The 13811-nt window shown below is 39.9% G+C and overlaps 1 protein-coding gene across 3 annotated transcripts in view; it reads left to right on the top strand.

The window, feature by feature from the left end:
* LOC117973034 (phosphatidylinositol 3,4,5-trisphosphate 5-phosphatase 2A-like) overlaps window positions 1–13811 on the top strand; it is a 41166-nt gene that overhangs the window by 16639 nt on the left and 10716 nt on the right. For 2 of the 3 annotated variants that reach the window (XM_059031184.1, XM_059031186.1), the window contains exons 2-14: window positions 2397–2460; window positions 4113–4257; window positions 4808–4916; window positions 5603–5746; window positions 6461–6551; window positions 6778–6867; window positions 8307–8405; window positions 9511–9661; window positions 10015–10121; window positions 10268–10370; window positions 11555–11751; window positions 12193–12310; window positions 12599–12695. In XM_059031184.1, the coding sequence (XP_058887167.1) occupies window positions 2397–2460; window positions 4113–4257; window positions 4808–4916; window positions 5603–5746; window positions 6461–6551; window positions 6778–6867; window positions 8307–8405; window positions 9511–9661; window positions 10015–10121; window positions 10268–10370; window positions 11555–11751; window positions 12193–12310; window positions 12599–12695 (1515 nt within the window). The remainder of the gene's footprint in view (window positions 1–2396; window positions 2461–4112; window positions 4258–4807; window positions 4917–5602; window positions 5747–6460; window positions 6552–6777; window positions 6868–8306; window positions 8406–9510; window positions 9662–10014; window positions 10122–10267; window positions 10371–11554; window positions 11752–12192; window positions 12311–12598; window positions 12696–13811) is intronic. The other variant, XM_059031185.1, reaches the window with a different exon arrangement.

Here is a 13811-nt window from a genome sequence, read left to right as displayed (position 1 = left end):
TTAAAATCAATCCATTTCTTTTTGATCCAAGCCACTGGAGATCCTGGTGTAATCCGCATTTGGTTTGTTAGTTCAAATTTGGGGAAACCAATTAGATTTTGTCAAAGAATGACAGGGTTCTGCCAAGTGGTTTTATCGAGCATGCAATTCAGTGATCTTGGTTTAAGCCTGTGCCAGTCTGGCTGGTGAAGCGGATGAAAATATTGCCTATCCACCCCATATTAGAAATAAATGGGTAAAATGAAATGCGCCATCTGGCTTCAGAGTTGTTTGAATAGGCAAATGGTGTTTGTGGGCAGGCTGGATTTAGAATAGCTGCTGTATCTGCTCCTTCATTTTCACTCACTGGCTGCCTTGTTCTCACCTAGATGCAAAACTGCTTTCAGACCCCCTCATTTAAAAGGTTCCCGGCTGCAGATTCAATGCATCATTTATTTAAAAATTCTATTTTATAGTGCCAGTTTGCATACAGGTGTGTCTAGACACTTTTCATTAAGGGTAATGCTGTGTTTTTTGTTCATATAGGCCTACATACATGCTTTTAAACAGTCTATATTTTATTTTTTGCATATTGTAAAATGTATAAGCACACTGTAAGCTAATTGTTTAGAGAAGAGATTAAACTTACAGTATGTCCTGTACTCTGCTACTCTTAGTTGGTGATCTTTCTTTTCTTCTCTTGATCTTAACTAAAAAAACTCTAGCTTTGTAATAAATAAATAACCAGCCAGTTAAAAAGCTTATAACTTTTACAGTGGCCCTTTTGTTATAATATAGATATTTTTCGATCCCCAAAATAAACTGTATACACCTTCTGTGTAAATGGCCATTCGCATTTTCAATAAAAGGCTTGTTTTAGTATTTATAGTGGCCTTTTTGTATTCAATTACAGTGATTTACATTGCTATATAAAGCATTACACTTTTTTGACAATAATGTGAAAACCAATGCAAAACATTTTCAGTTAAACAATTAGTAAAAATACCAAGCCAATTATTAGTATTTTTATTGTCGTTAACTGGTTAAAACTTTAGAGCCTTCATTTTGGGTAAAAAAGAAGGCTATGTGTTTTTAATTTAAAAACAAACATATCAGATCTTTAGTTTACATTGGGTAAAAGAAAAACTAAAATGTAAACTTTGTATCTCCTAAAACCTAAAGAAATGTAAATATAATTTGAAGTCAAAGTTCCTGTTTTTGGCTAAATTGAGTCGACCCCCATTGCGAGTGGAAGATCAGGAAACCTGATATACAAGGGACTGAAACAAGACATCGCCTTTTTAGGACAAGTCATACAAAATAAAGCAATAGTGAACTGAACTGTCTTTACTGTTGACTGATTCTTTCAGTCCAGTTCCATTACTGCTGGTGTCCTGTAATAATGACCCGTTTAACTGCCCTGTTATATTAACCACTGGCCTTATCCATGATGTTGATTTCACATTTTACTTCATGTTTACAAACTATTCTATAAGAAATTCATTCCCCTTTCATTATGCCACTGGTGATCCTTTGGTCCAGTTTTGAAAGTGGGTAGTTTTATGTTAAATTTATATACAGTACACATTTATTTATTTATTTATGTATGTATTTATTTTTATATTTCAAAATGTCACATTTTTCAATTTGTCATTTTTTTTGTTAAGTATATGGAAAATTACAAAGCAGTATGTAATTCAAGATGTTAATGTAACATTATTCAGCAGGTATTATTAAGTAGCCTACTGTGCCATTGAAGAGTCATTTTGATATTGATAGGGTGAGGCTGATGCATTTATTTAAACTGCCTCAGCCAGTTTGAACAAAATGCATTGCAGTAAAGTTAATTAAATACAGCACTGGTGTAAGTCACTTATACAGCACGTTTCACAAGCAGGTCAGGATCAAAGAGTTTTATCCTGGCCTGCTTGTGAAAAGCACTGTAAGTGAAATGATGCTGTTGTTGAAAGCCAGAGGCAAGATCCTGACAGGTGAGGGTCTGCGTTTCTCGGTTAAGGCGGGAATCTTGTTTGTGCTGTAGCCGTCACAAAAACAGCTTTGCCATGCTTTGAATTCAGCGCTATCCAAAGGCAACATCAGTGTTTTAATCCATTGTACCACTCCTTATCATGGTAAATGTAAATGGTGAATTATACGTGGGTGGAACAGAAAACATAATGGTTCTTTGTGGGTAACTCAAAAATGAATTCATTTTGTGGACTTTGTCCCTTTTGTTTCTTGATTATTTTTGCTTTACCCTTCTTGTATCAAACAATCGTTTATCTCTCTAGCTGCTACCCAAAGTCTAATGCTTAGCAGGGTATAAATTCTGCACACTTTCAGTTTCTCATGAACTTACTCTAAACTGCGCTTGCTCCCATGTATACCCATCCACGTTTCTTCTCTCCTATCTGCAGGTACCAGAAACACGTGCACACCTACAGGGTTCTCCCAGACGAAGAGGATTACCTGGCAGTCCAGGTACGGCCAGTTGTTTTCTCTTGTGATTTCTTGTTTCCGTGGGAATAGAATTCTCGGCATAACCTGCGTTACTCCTCCAGCGTTTCCGTTTGCACTGTGAAACCAAGCTTTAGTTGCGAATAGCGAACTAAGAAAATTACATTTTACCGTCTCTAATCCTTCAGGGAGGCTAGGGCAGAATGGCCCATAGAGTCATCACTTTTGTAACCTCTGTGTTGCATACAGAATAACCTCTCAGTTATGCTCCTGTCATCATCCCTCGATCCAGGTCTGTCTGATCAGTTTTCTTTGCTTGTACTGACTGACTTGCAACAGGGAGATGCAGCTTCTATAGATGATAAAATTTAAAAAAAACGAATATAATGCTGATTCTAGTTACCTTTGGAAAACACAGTAGAGTATATAACGCTGTCTGTAGAGGTTTTGAGGGGAGAAAGTTTGTGTGTAATCTGCGGCTGTGTATTCCAGCAGCTGGCAGGAGGCGAGCGCTGGAGTTTGCCTGTATTTATATGACAGCCAGACAGCGGCTCTTTGTGCTGCAGATCTGGCTGGTATGAACAGCTGCCCTCATTCTTCAGTCTCAGACTCTCTATTTTGAAACATGGAGCCACTCATGTCCCTGTCTTTCTGTGTTGAAAAGGAAGGAAACTTTTTATTGAGGTGTTGCTGTGGGTGAAAGGCACAAACCTGGACCTTATACTAGTTATTGGACCAAGAGTTATACTGGGAGTCCTCTAAGGTATACCACAGTAAGGGGCATGGTGAAGTGGTTTTGGTGGTGTAGCAAAAGGCAATCCCTTTGCTGGGCTAAAACTCGACTGTTGGACTTGTCATCCGCGACCCCTTCTAAATTCAATGCCATCGTTTCAGAGATGCTTCTTAAAAAATTGAAAGTCGCAAACATTAAATATAAGGCAAAAATAACACCATGAACAGAGTCAAGAAAGTTATGAAGTAATTCACCAGGTAGACCTTTTACATGGTCTTCAATAAATTGTGACAGCCGCTGAGATGCATTTTACACTGTCTGCCCCTCTTAAAAGCAGGTATCCTCATTTAGACTTCAGATTTGATCAGTAGTCAAGCCAGTCCACTGCACATGGGCTCAATATCGGACTGTGAGAAACAGATTGCATGAGTCTGGTTTGAGGTCAAGAAGACAAGCTACAGCTCCTCAGTTGAGCCACAACACCAAAGAGATCCCCGATTACCAGAACTGACCGCGTCATTGGGCACGTGTTTTGTTCACTGATGAGTGAAGGTTTCATCTGCCCACTAATGATCAACGTGTTCGAGTATGAAGAGACCGATTCGCTCAACATCGTTGAATATGACCGTTTTGGAGGGGACTCGCTGGTGGTGTTGGGAGGCATATTCATGGGAAGTCGCACAATCCTATTGTGTATCAAAGGGGCGGATTTATAGCTCTGCAGTACACAGACAGTCTTGGATCCTGTACTAAGATAATTTGCTGGTGCAACTGGCCCTGAGTTTGTTGTGATGCAAGATAATTCCTGTTGTCATACTGCCAGGTTTGTCAAATAGGTTTTTGAGCAAGAGACCATAAAGGTTATACACTCATAGTAGACCTTTGGGACCTTCTAGGAAGTTGTGTTTGTCAGCGTTATATATCATTTATTTTGTCCCTGCAGACATCGCAGGGTGTTCAAGTGAAGCGCTGCAAGACCCTGCTGGAGCTGATCCAGCTGTACCTGCAGCCCAGCCAGGGCCTGGTCAGCACACTGCTGTACCCCGTCGAACGGGAGAAGGAGAGCCTAGACGACCGTGACTACTCTGGTAACACAAGCACGCAAACACACGCATGAACACGCTGCCAATAGGAGCACTGGGGCGCTTGGGGTAGCTCATTTTATTGCTCACAAAAGGTGCTGTACTTGAAAGTGCTGGAGACTTGAGCCTGCTTTGAAGGGAATACCCTTTTTGGCAGAGAGATAGCAGCTGAGATTCAATTCAATCCCCAGCACCTCTCTATGAGACTGGTTGGAATGGTTTGTTGTGGCAATTTGTGATGTGCATGCATAACTAAATTTTTATCCAATTCTAAAAGAAAATTCTTTGAAAAACATTTAGACATTGAGAGACTTCTTCTTCTTCTTTAAAAAAATGTATACATTTCTTTTAGTGTTGTATTACTACAGTCTGTGATGTGAGGTCACCAAAACTTGTGATCTAAGCTGTGTGTGAACCTAAGGCAGTAAATTAAGTTTCAAAGTTTTGGTTTATATCGTTTTATACAGTGAAATGCTTTTCATTTGTTGAAGCTTTCAGAGACCAGGTGCTAACCAATAACAAAACCCATTACTTCAATGCTGCTGTTTGCTTTCAGACGGTGAGGATGATAAGCCGCCCCTCCCACCTCGCACTGCCTCAACCAGCAACCCCGCCTCCTCAAACTCTGCCCTCGTTCCTGCAGGACAGGACAGCCAAACAGACCGGTATGTCAATCGAAATCGTACTCCTTCAGCCTCCCAGCCTGGAGGTTCTAGTTATGTGTACAACTCCAGGAGTGATCCAATAACCCATTAACCCACATAAAAGATTCTGTCATCTTTTCAATTGCATATTGATGAATATATATATAAAGGTAATGGTTATGTAATATGCTGCGACTTGTGGTCTCGAAGAGATTGAAGTAATGACAAATTAATATTAGCCAAATGTATAATGTTGAACACACTAATCGAATTGATATACCTGACATTTACAAAGCTCATTCATTAAACTGGAAATGCGAAATCGAAATATTTACTGCCCGTGTTACATCTATAGGGAAGTTGGTTTATGACGGGACATTACAGAATCTGTATATCCTGTGGTAAACTCATGTGGTAAACACTTCTCAGCCTCCATTCTCCACTGAATTAAACTGACATCAACCTGTACTGTCAAAGTGCCTTTCCATATCATTTTTAAATAAGACGACCTGGATACTGTACAGATACTTTGATTTGATATTCATAAGCTTCTTTTAAAATATTTCAAACTATTAGAAATGGCTAATGTTTTAAATTTCATTTCACTGGTATAAAGTCCCATATTTTAAAAATCAAAACACTCAGTGCTTTACTTGGAGTTTAGTCAGATATTCCACATTGCTAATCCCTTCTACTACTTCCCTTAGCAGTGGTGCCAACGGGCTGAGCACAGTGTCTCATGACTATCTGAAAGGCAGCTATGCACTGGATCTGGAAGCGGTGAAGCAGGGGGCCAGCAACCTGCCCCACCTCAAGACAACACTGGTTACCTCCTGCAAGCGACTTCATGGGTGACAATTTAGAGGATTCAAAGTCCTCATATATATTTAGCTAAAATATGATCTATTGGGACTCTCTTATTTAGGGCTGGGTTAAAATACCAGGAAACCAGCCTGTTTTATTTTGGCCTGTGTGATTGTTTCACAGCACTGTTTCGTAGCGCACCCTCCAGACCTTTTGGTTCGCTTGTTTACATTCTATAAAGATTATTTTCAGCAGCAGATACAGAAGCTTGAAGCCGCCTTCTATGTTTCCTCTTGCTGCTGGGTTATAAATGTAAATGCTGTAACTCAGGGTAGCAAAACAAAAATGTAAACAAAGGAAAGGCATCATTTCTGGTCACATTGGCCCCAATCTGAAGGAAACTATTACAAAGCCCTGACATGCTTTTAAAACTGTATGGAGCAGGCTATATGTTGAGTACTTTTTTGTGAGTGCCTGATGTGTCTGCTAAACACAGTTTGCAAGAGATTTTTGCATTTCAAATGGTGCAGTCCTAGTGGCCATTTTTATACTGGCCACATTACAAATATTCTACCTTGCTTAGGCTGGCTCAGAGGTAAAGTGTGATTGGCGGTCACTGTATTTGTATGGACCCATGTGTGCAGAAACTAAATGTATAAGGAAATGATGGCTAAGTATCATTAATGCCGTTCAAGTTCAGAGAGTATAAAGAAATGTGAGTGTGTTGTGTTGTGAACACCGCCCTTGTCTCTCGTCTGCAGGGAGGTGGATAAGGTCCTAAACGGTCTGGAGATCTTGTCCAAGGTGTTTGACCAGCAGAGCTCCCTCATGGTCTCTCGGATGATACAGCAGGTACCCATTTAGACCCAGTAGCTATCTTTTACTATACTTTTTTTTTATTTGAAAGTTTAGGAATTATATTATTCTACGAGAAAAAAAAATATTTGGAAAGAGAAAATGAGTAAAATAAATGTAGATATCAAAACAGGATTAACTTAACTGAACATATTTGTAAACTGAGCCATTTAGGTGTCTCTTATGACTGCCTGATTGTTTTGTCTCCTGGTTTTTTTTGTAGTCGGGCAGTCAGGGAGGAGACCAGGAGCTGGATAACCTCGTCACAAAGCTTTCCATCCTCAAAGACCTGTTGTCTTCCATTGAGAAGAAGGTGAGTAACAAAAACAGTTTCAATTAAATTCAGTTTGAATGCAACTTTAACTTTAACACAGGAAGAGTGATTTTTCTTAGATCTATTTTTTAAATTGGCTTTAGTCTTGGTTAATAGAGCTCGGGCACTGAGGCTCTAGCGATTGGCGCTGAGCGACATCGGTGTGATCTAGTGGTTTGAGCTTAACGACTGGGAGGCAGCTAGAACTCAGTGGCAGATTGGTTAGAGCCACAGACTGGTGGACTCAGCACAGACTGTTTGGTATAATCAAAGGGTTTCTATTTCTTTAAAGTGACAGATCCACTGCCAAGGCGAGGAGGCGCCTTGTGGTTTCGTTCATCTCGAGCGAAAAACAAAAGCAAAATGCCTGGAATGTTCTCTACTGGTACACATGGTCCAATTAGCTGGATGTTTTTAGACACTGTTACTGAGACGTGGAAATTGATTTTTTTAAAAATAGGAGACGAAAAACTGTGTGTAAAATGTTTAAAGAAAAAAAAAAGCAGACAATCTTGTCGTTAATAAAACAAGATGTTAAAGGTAAGACTATATTCTTTGCCTTATTTCTCGGGTCTGCGTCTGTGTTTTCCAATCAGTTTGTCTCCAATACTTTTCATAACACAGTAGCTGCGTATTTGTATGTCACATATTATACTAGCCACTTGATAAAATATGATTTAAATTATTTTTACCAATAGTGACCTGGAAAAATCTGCTTGAAACCATTAGTGTGCAACTTTTAAGAAAGGAAAAAAAAAGTTATCACAACGTGTAAAATAAGGAACAATAGTTGCTACACATGCCTTTCAATAAAAGGTGCCTATACCACTTGTACCTCACAGCATCTGGTGTGGGCATTATGTATCTGGATCATAAAGTGTCAGGACCACCTTCCTGTTTTGGTCATGGCAAGAATGAGAGCTGTATCTTTTTATTCAATAGAAAAGTAGAAATCCTTAAGGAAACTGGGTATCTGCTGGACAGGGTCCCATTAAGAGAACGTGTGCTGGCTGTGCATGTAGTAGACAGGTCAGTTCTCTCCATTAGTCGAACAGTCAGGGAAGGGGGTGTTGGGGGTATCTGATGTTGTGCTGGATTTGGCAGTGCTGGACTCAAGCCTGCTTTTAAGGGCTTTCCCCATTTGGGAGTGAGGTAGCATAGTTCAATGCAATTCAATCCTTCGAATCTCTTTTTGGGTCTGCCTGGAAAGTTTAATGTGGCTTGCTTGTGATGCACATCCATAGCTAAAATCACTCCGTAGTAGATTATGTAGCAGTATAAAACACATCAAATTCTTTGACAAAGTAACAAAAAATAATAAGTCTTTTGAAATGTCTGAACATCATTTTCATGGGAAGTAACAGGACAGCCAGAGAGACGCAGTGAAGGGATATGGGGATGCTGTGCTGTGAACATGCTGCTTCTGTCTTATCTTCCAGGCCCTGAAAGCACTTCAAGATATGAGCTCCACAGGACTCTCTCTACCTATCATGCCTTCCACACGCCACAGCAAATCCATCCCTGTACAAGCCTTTGAGGTATTACAGCTTTGCACACAGTCTGGCCTCTTTGGCTCTTCAAGGAGGCAATGCTGCCACCTGCTGGAAACTGATCAGTAGTGAAACACAGCCTTACACACTTGGTGTCCTAGCATTCAAGAATGCATTTCTTCTTTTAAAAGCTGATTCATAGTAATCAAACCACAGGGAAGAAAAAAAACCCCTCCAAACTAGTTTGTTTTGTGATTACTAAATTACTTCATTATTCTGACCACATTATTTTGTGCACAATAGGTGTATTTTACTGTAATTAAAGTAATAGTGATAACAAATTGCATACAGCACTATTGCATAATTTTGTTTATGATTCATGCACCCATAGCCAAAATGTGGAATTGTGTTATAATGAATCGGGACATGCTCAACACCCAATACAGTAATGGTATAGTACAAATACACAGACAATCACAACAGTGTGCACCAAGAGCTGGGGAAATAAACTTGTGCTACCTTGCTGAACACTTAATAAAATGATCAGGTGTTGACAACATGATCAGTCAAATCTTACTTACTTATTTATTGCCAGCCTTGGAAAACTGTTTACATTACAGTTCAGGGTGAATTTAAGGTGTGATTTTATTTTATTTTATTTTTATTTATTTATTTATTTATTTTAAGGTGTCTTGTTCTGAGTGTTTGTGAAATCAGTCTATTTTAGTAAAGTGTTTAGATTCTCTGAGATGGGTGGTGGGGGTGGAAGGTGCACAAACTTGCAAGGCATCAAACAAATGCAAAATTCTGTCTACACACACAGGTATTGTTGCAGAGTATTATTAATACACAAATATGGTCAAAATAACTTGGGTATATTTCTATTTGGCATACTCTTCACATGAGCCTGTTTATCTCCTCAGTTTTGCAATACTGGGATAAGCATATAACTCTTTATGTTTAAATATGTCCCTTATTGGTCGCATGTCTCCTAAACAGTCTCACAAAATGGCTTCATTTCAACAATGCAGACTTGGGGCAGGACAGATTGATGAATAAGCACGCACACATACAGGCCAAGGAAAACCAAGTTCCCTGACTGAAGGATAGAGGGAGAGGTCGGTGTGACCGTCTGTCTGTCTGTCTCTCCTAGGCGAAGCTGGAGGTGAACCTGGCTGACCTCACGAAGATCGGGAAGTCTCAGAAGCACACGCTGAGCGTGGATGTGGAGGGGGGAAAGCTGGTGGTGATGAAGAAACTGAAGGACTCGCAGGAGGACTGGAACACCTTCACTCACGACAAGAGTAAGAGAGAGTTAGAGCGCCCTCTGGGGTTCGGGTGGGGAGGTGGCAAGCAGGGCATCGTATATGGGTTTTCCCAGCTTTTCCCCTTCCCTAGGGTCCAGCGAAAGAGGGCTGTCCCTTAGCTCTGAATTGCAATGAGGGGCAGTACAAGCAGCACCTCATTTATATTTGTTATCCCAGGCTTACAGGAAATCCTGTGTGTGCCAGAGCCAGAAAGATTCAAGCTGGGGTTTAATTGCAAATGTTTGAGTATTTATTTAGAAGCATTATCTATTACAGATTCATTTTCCAATCAGAGATTTGCTGAATGTGACAGGCTGTGCTATAATTCCTGGTTGAATTTGTTCCTGCAGTCCGTCAACTGATAAAGTCCCAGCGGGTGCAGAATAAGCTGGGGATCGTGTTCGAGAAGGAGAAAGACAAAACCCAGAGGAAAGACTTCATCTTTGCCAGCGCTAAGGTTGGTCTCCAGTCACACAATACCTGTCAGTGTGGGGCCGAGCCTGTTTGAAAGCTCTCAAAACCAGGCCTGGCTTACACTTTGTTACTTTATTCAGAACACATATTGTGTGTTTTAGTCATTTTTTCTTTTATTCATGTTCACAGAAAAGGGAAGCTTTTTGCCAGCTCTTGCAGCTGATGAAGAATAAACATTCCAATCAGGACGAACCGGACATGATATCCATCTTCATTGGAACCTGGAATATGGGTGAGTGTTGTGTGTGTTTATTATTAATAAATATATATATATATATATATATATATATATATATATATATATATATATATATAATTTAAAACTTTTTTTTTTTTTTTTTTTTTAAATATAATTAATGCCCCAAAAAGATAAGGCACTTAACATGAATCTGCCATAGTGCTGGGCAGCCCTGCTCTGTAAAATCTCTACCAGAACACCTTTATCCTGACCAGTCAAGGGCCCCTCCTAAGGAGAGACTGGTCAGTGATATGAATTCCTCCAACTTCTAGTAGGGAAGCAGTGAATACCAATTCTAAAAGACTGAAGTAACCAGTGGCAGTCAGGTCTGTCGTACAGAGTGCATGAGAAAGTACACTCTCAAATTGTTTAGAGGTAGCCCCTGAACACTTAGAAACATACAAGTCATTAAATTAAAATAATAACCGGACTTAATCCCGATAAAACATTTCATCTGTTTTTATAGTCGTGGTTTAAGTGTTTTGAAGGCCTCATCTTTGACATTTTGAGTGTGAGATCTACACTCTCAGCGAAATAAGTGAAGTTGCTTCTGATAGGTTCCAATGCAGGTGTGGACTTATAATCAGGGGTTAATTTGTAAACAAACAGGTACCGGATCTTATCGCTAAGGAAGAGGGATCGCATTTTTGTTTATAGACCTATTGGACCAACCTTGATTTACAGTAGCTCCCATATCAAGTTCTCGTCTGCTTGTGGTGTCAGTGGCTGCATACCGACCTTTGCCTAGCTGTGCTTTAGCATAATCTTCAGGTCTGAACAGTGCCAGTGGCAGGCTGACTAATCCGATGAATAGGAGCCACGATGCTGCTGTTAAAAGCCTTACATTTTCTGTGTTTCAGTTTGGGGTGTAAAAAATCAAATCTAGTAATTTTCTTACTCTTAGACGTCTCATCCTAAATATATATTGTTGCAGTACACTTTTGCCATTCAGTTCATGGAACAGGAACCGTTTTTTATTGTACATGTTATGTACATAGTTCTTTTGTTTGTTGCAACAAAAAAAAAAGGCACCGGATCCAGTGTGATCTGGCACAAATCAAGCCCTGCTTAGAATAGTGTTTTAAAATAGGGAGTTGTTTTTATTATAAGAAGTCTGAATGGCACAGTCGCACCTCTGATAGGGAGATGAGCGTTGACGTGCTGCCTTGCTGTTCCAGGCAGCATCCCCTCCCAGAAGAACATCAGCTCCTGGGTGCTGTCCAAGGGCCTGGGGAAGACTCTGGACGAGATGACGGTCACCATCCCACACGACATCTACGTGTTCGGAACACAGGAGAACTCCGTGTGCGACAAGGAGTGGGTAGAGTTCCTGCGGGGGGCGCTCAGGGACTGCACAGAGATCGATTTTAAACTGGTGAGAAAGCAGAGGTGATTCAGGGCCTTGTGAGAGGTATTCTGAAAACAGCCGTTACTCATTATTTATTTAGTAAAAGTTATTCTGTCACTATTCTAATGAAGAATATTCAAATCTTCTTTCCTTTAATTGTTTGAAAATAGGGGTGTAATATAAGAATTACCTCACAAAACAAAGGACATGTATGCAGTATCTCTTTCAAACGTCGGTTTATACAATACATGTAAAATATGTAAATTTTTCCTTTGCATGATATATATGTTTTTTTTTAAAGCATGGAATTACTCTGTGAATAAATTTAGGTTTCAAGCAACAGTTTGAATTTTCAGATATTTGTAATATATACCACTAGAAAAAAAGCAACATGATTTTAAATGGGAAAATTCTTAAAGAAAATGTTTCAATGATATCCTTTTTTTATTTTATTTTTTTTATTTCCAGATTGCCACTCAGACTCTTTGGAACATTAAGATTGCTGTGCTGGTTAAACCGGAGCACGAGAACCGAATCAGCCATGTGGGCATGTCCAGTGTGAAGACGGGCATCGCCAACACGCTGGGTAAGACTCGCAGCCAGCTGGATTCCACATCCTGCAAACTGCTGTCCTTACAATCTCTTTTTAACTTCAAAGAATCCGTTACAAAATCTGGATAAAAACAAAGAAACAGTTGCTTACAATTCAGTCATTTCAATATTGCAGATGGACATAATACCAGAATATTATGTCCATTATCCAGCATGTAAGCTTTCTTTATTGTGAACGTGCAGTCTTTCTGTATCCCGTGGATTTAATGTAATAGATTTGTTGAGGTATCATTGAGTGTAAATGTGTCTCCTTCTCCACCAGGTAATAAAGGGGCGGTTGGGGTTTCTTTCATCTTCAATGGCACCTCCTTTGGGTTTGTGAACTGCCACCTCACCTCCGGAAACGAGAAGACAGCCAGGTAACTGCCTTTTCTTTATTTTTTTGAAGCTGCATATCGGGCAGGTCAAGAGCCAGGGGGTGCTGTCAAAGATTGGCCCCTTTTTTATATCTATGGACTCTCTTAAAAACATTTCTGGGTTGGCTTCTAGGAAATTCACACAAGCTGTGGGAAAACACGCATTTTAGAAGGAACAGAGAGCTGGCTCTGGTCACCTTGCTACAAAAAGGATATTGCTGCTCTAGAAAGAGTGCAAAGAAGAGCGATCAGAATTATTCCGGTTTTTAAAGGCATGTCATATGCAGACAGGATTAAAGAATTTAATCTAATACAGTCTTGACCGAAGAAGACTATGCGGCGATCTGATTCAAGCATTCAAAATTCTAAAAGGTATTGACAATGTCAACCCAAGGGACTTTTTCGACCTGAAAAAATAAACAAGGACCAGGGGTCACACATGGAGATTAGATAAAGGGGTATTCAGAACTAAAAATAGGAGGCACAGAGAATTATGAGGGTCTGGAACCAACGCCGCAGTAATGTTGTTGAAGCTGACACCCTGGGATCCTTCAAGAAGCAGCTTGATGAGATTCTGGGATCAATAAGCTACTAACAACCAAACGAGCAACATGGGCCGAATGGCCTCCTCTCGTGTGTAAACTTTCTTTTGTTCTTATGCTTCATACAGTGAGAGAAAATAAGAAATGTGCTCTTTTTTTATTTATTGGTTCAGAAACAACATTTGGCAGAAGTATGCATGATGGATTGGGCAATAATAAACAGGAATCCTATGGGAAAGCAAGGAGTTCAAGTTGTTTTGGCACATTTTATTGCACATTAATAAGTATCCAGATAAAGTTGCTTTTTTAAGGGATCGTTTTAATGTTTTGTGGTCTGTTAATGGATTGGCACACCTTCCTAGTCCACTGGGTATGACGGGAGATTATATGTTGTTGTCAATCTGCTGGCGTCATTTTGCTGCTACTGTCTCCTGGGCATTTCAGGTGACCACTTTGTGCTTTCTGTGAAGTTTTCTCGATATGTTCTTTATTGTTTCTGCTAAGATCGTAATTTGCAGTGCTTTCTTTCCATCCCAGCAGTAAATGCTTCTGAAAAGCAGATCAGTCATGCACAGGC

Source organism: Acipenser ruthenus, chromosome 9 (assembly GCF_902713425.1).
Source record: "Acipenser ruthenus chromosome 9, fAciRut3.2 maternal haplotype, whole genome shotgun sequence".
NCBI classification, from domain to species: Eukaryota; Metazoa; Chordata; class Actinopteri; order Acipenseriformes; family Acipenseridae; genus Acipenser; species Acipenser ruthenus.
This window is presented reverse-complemented; position numbering and strand designations above follow the sequence as displayed.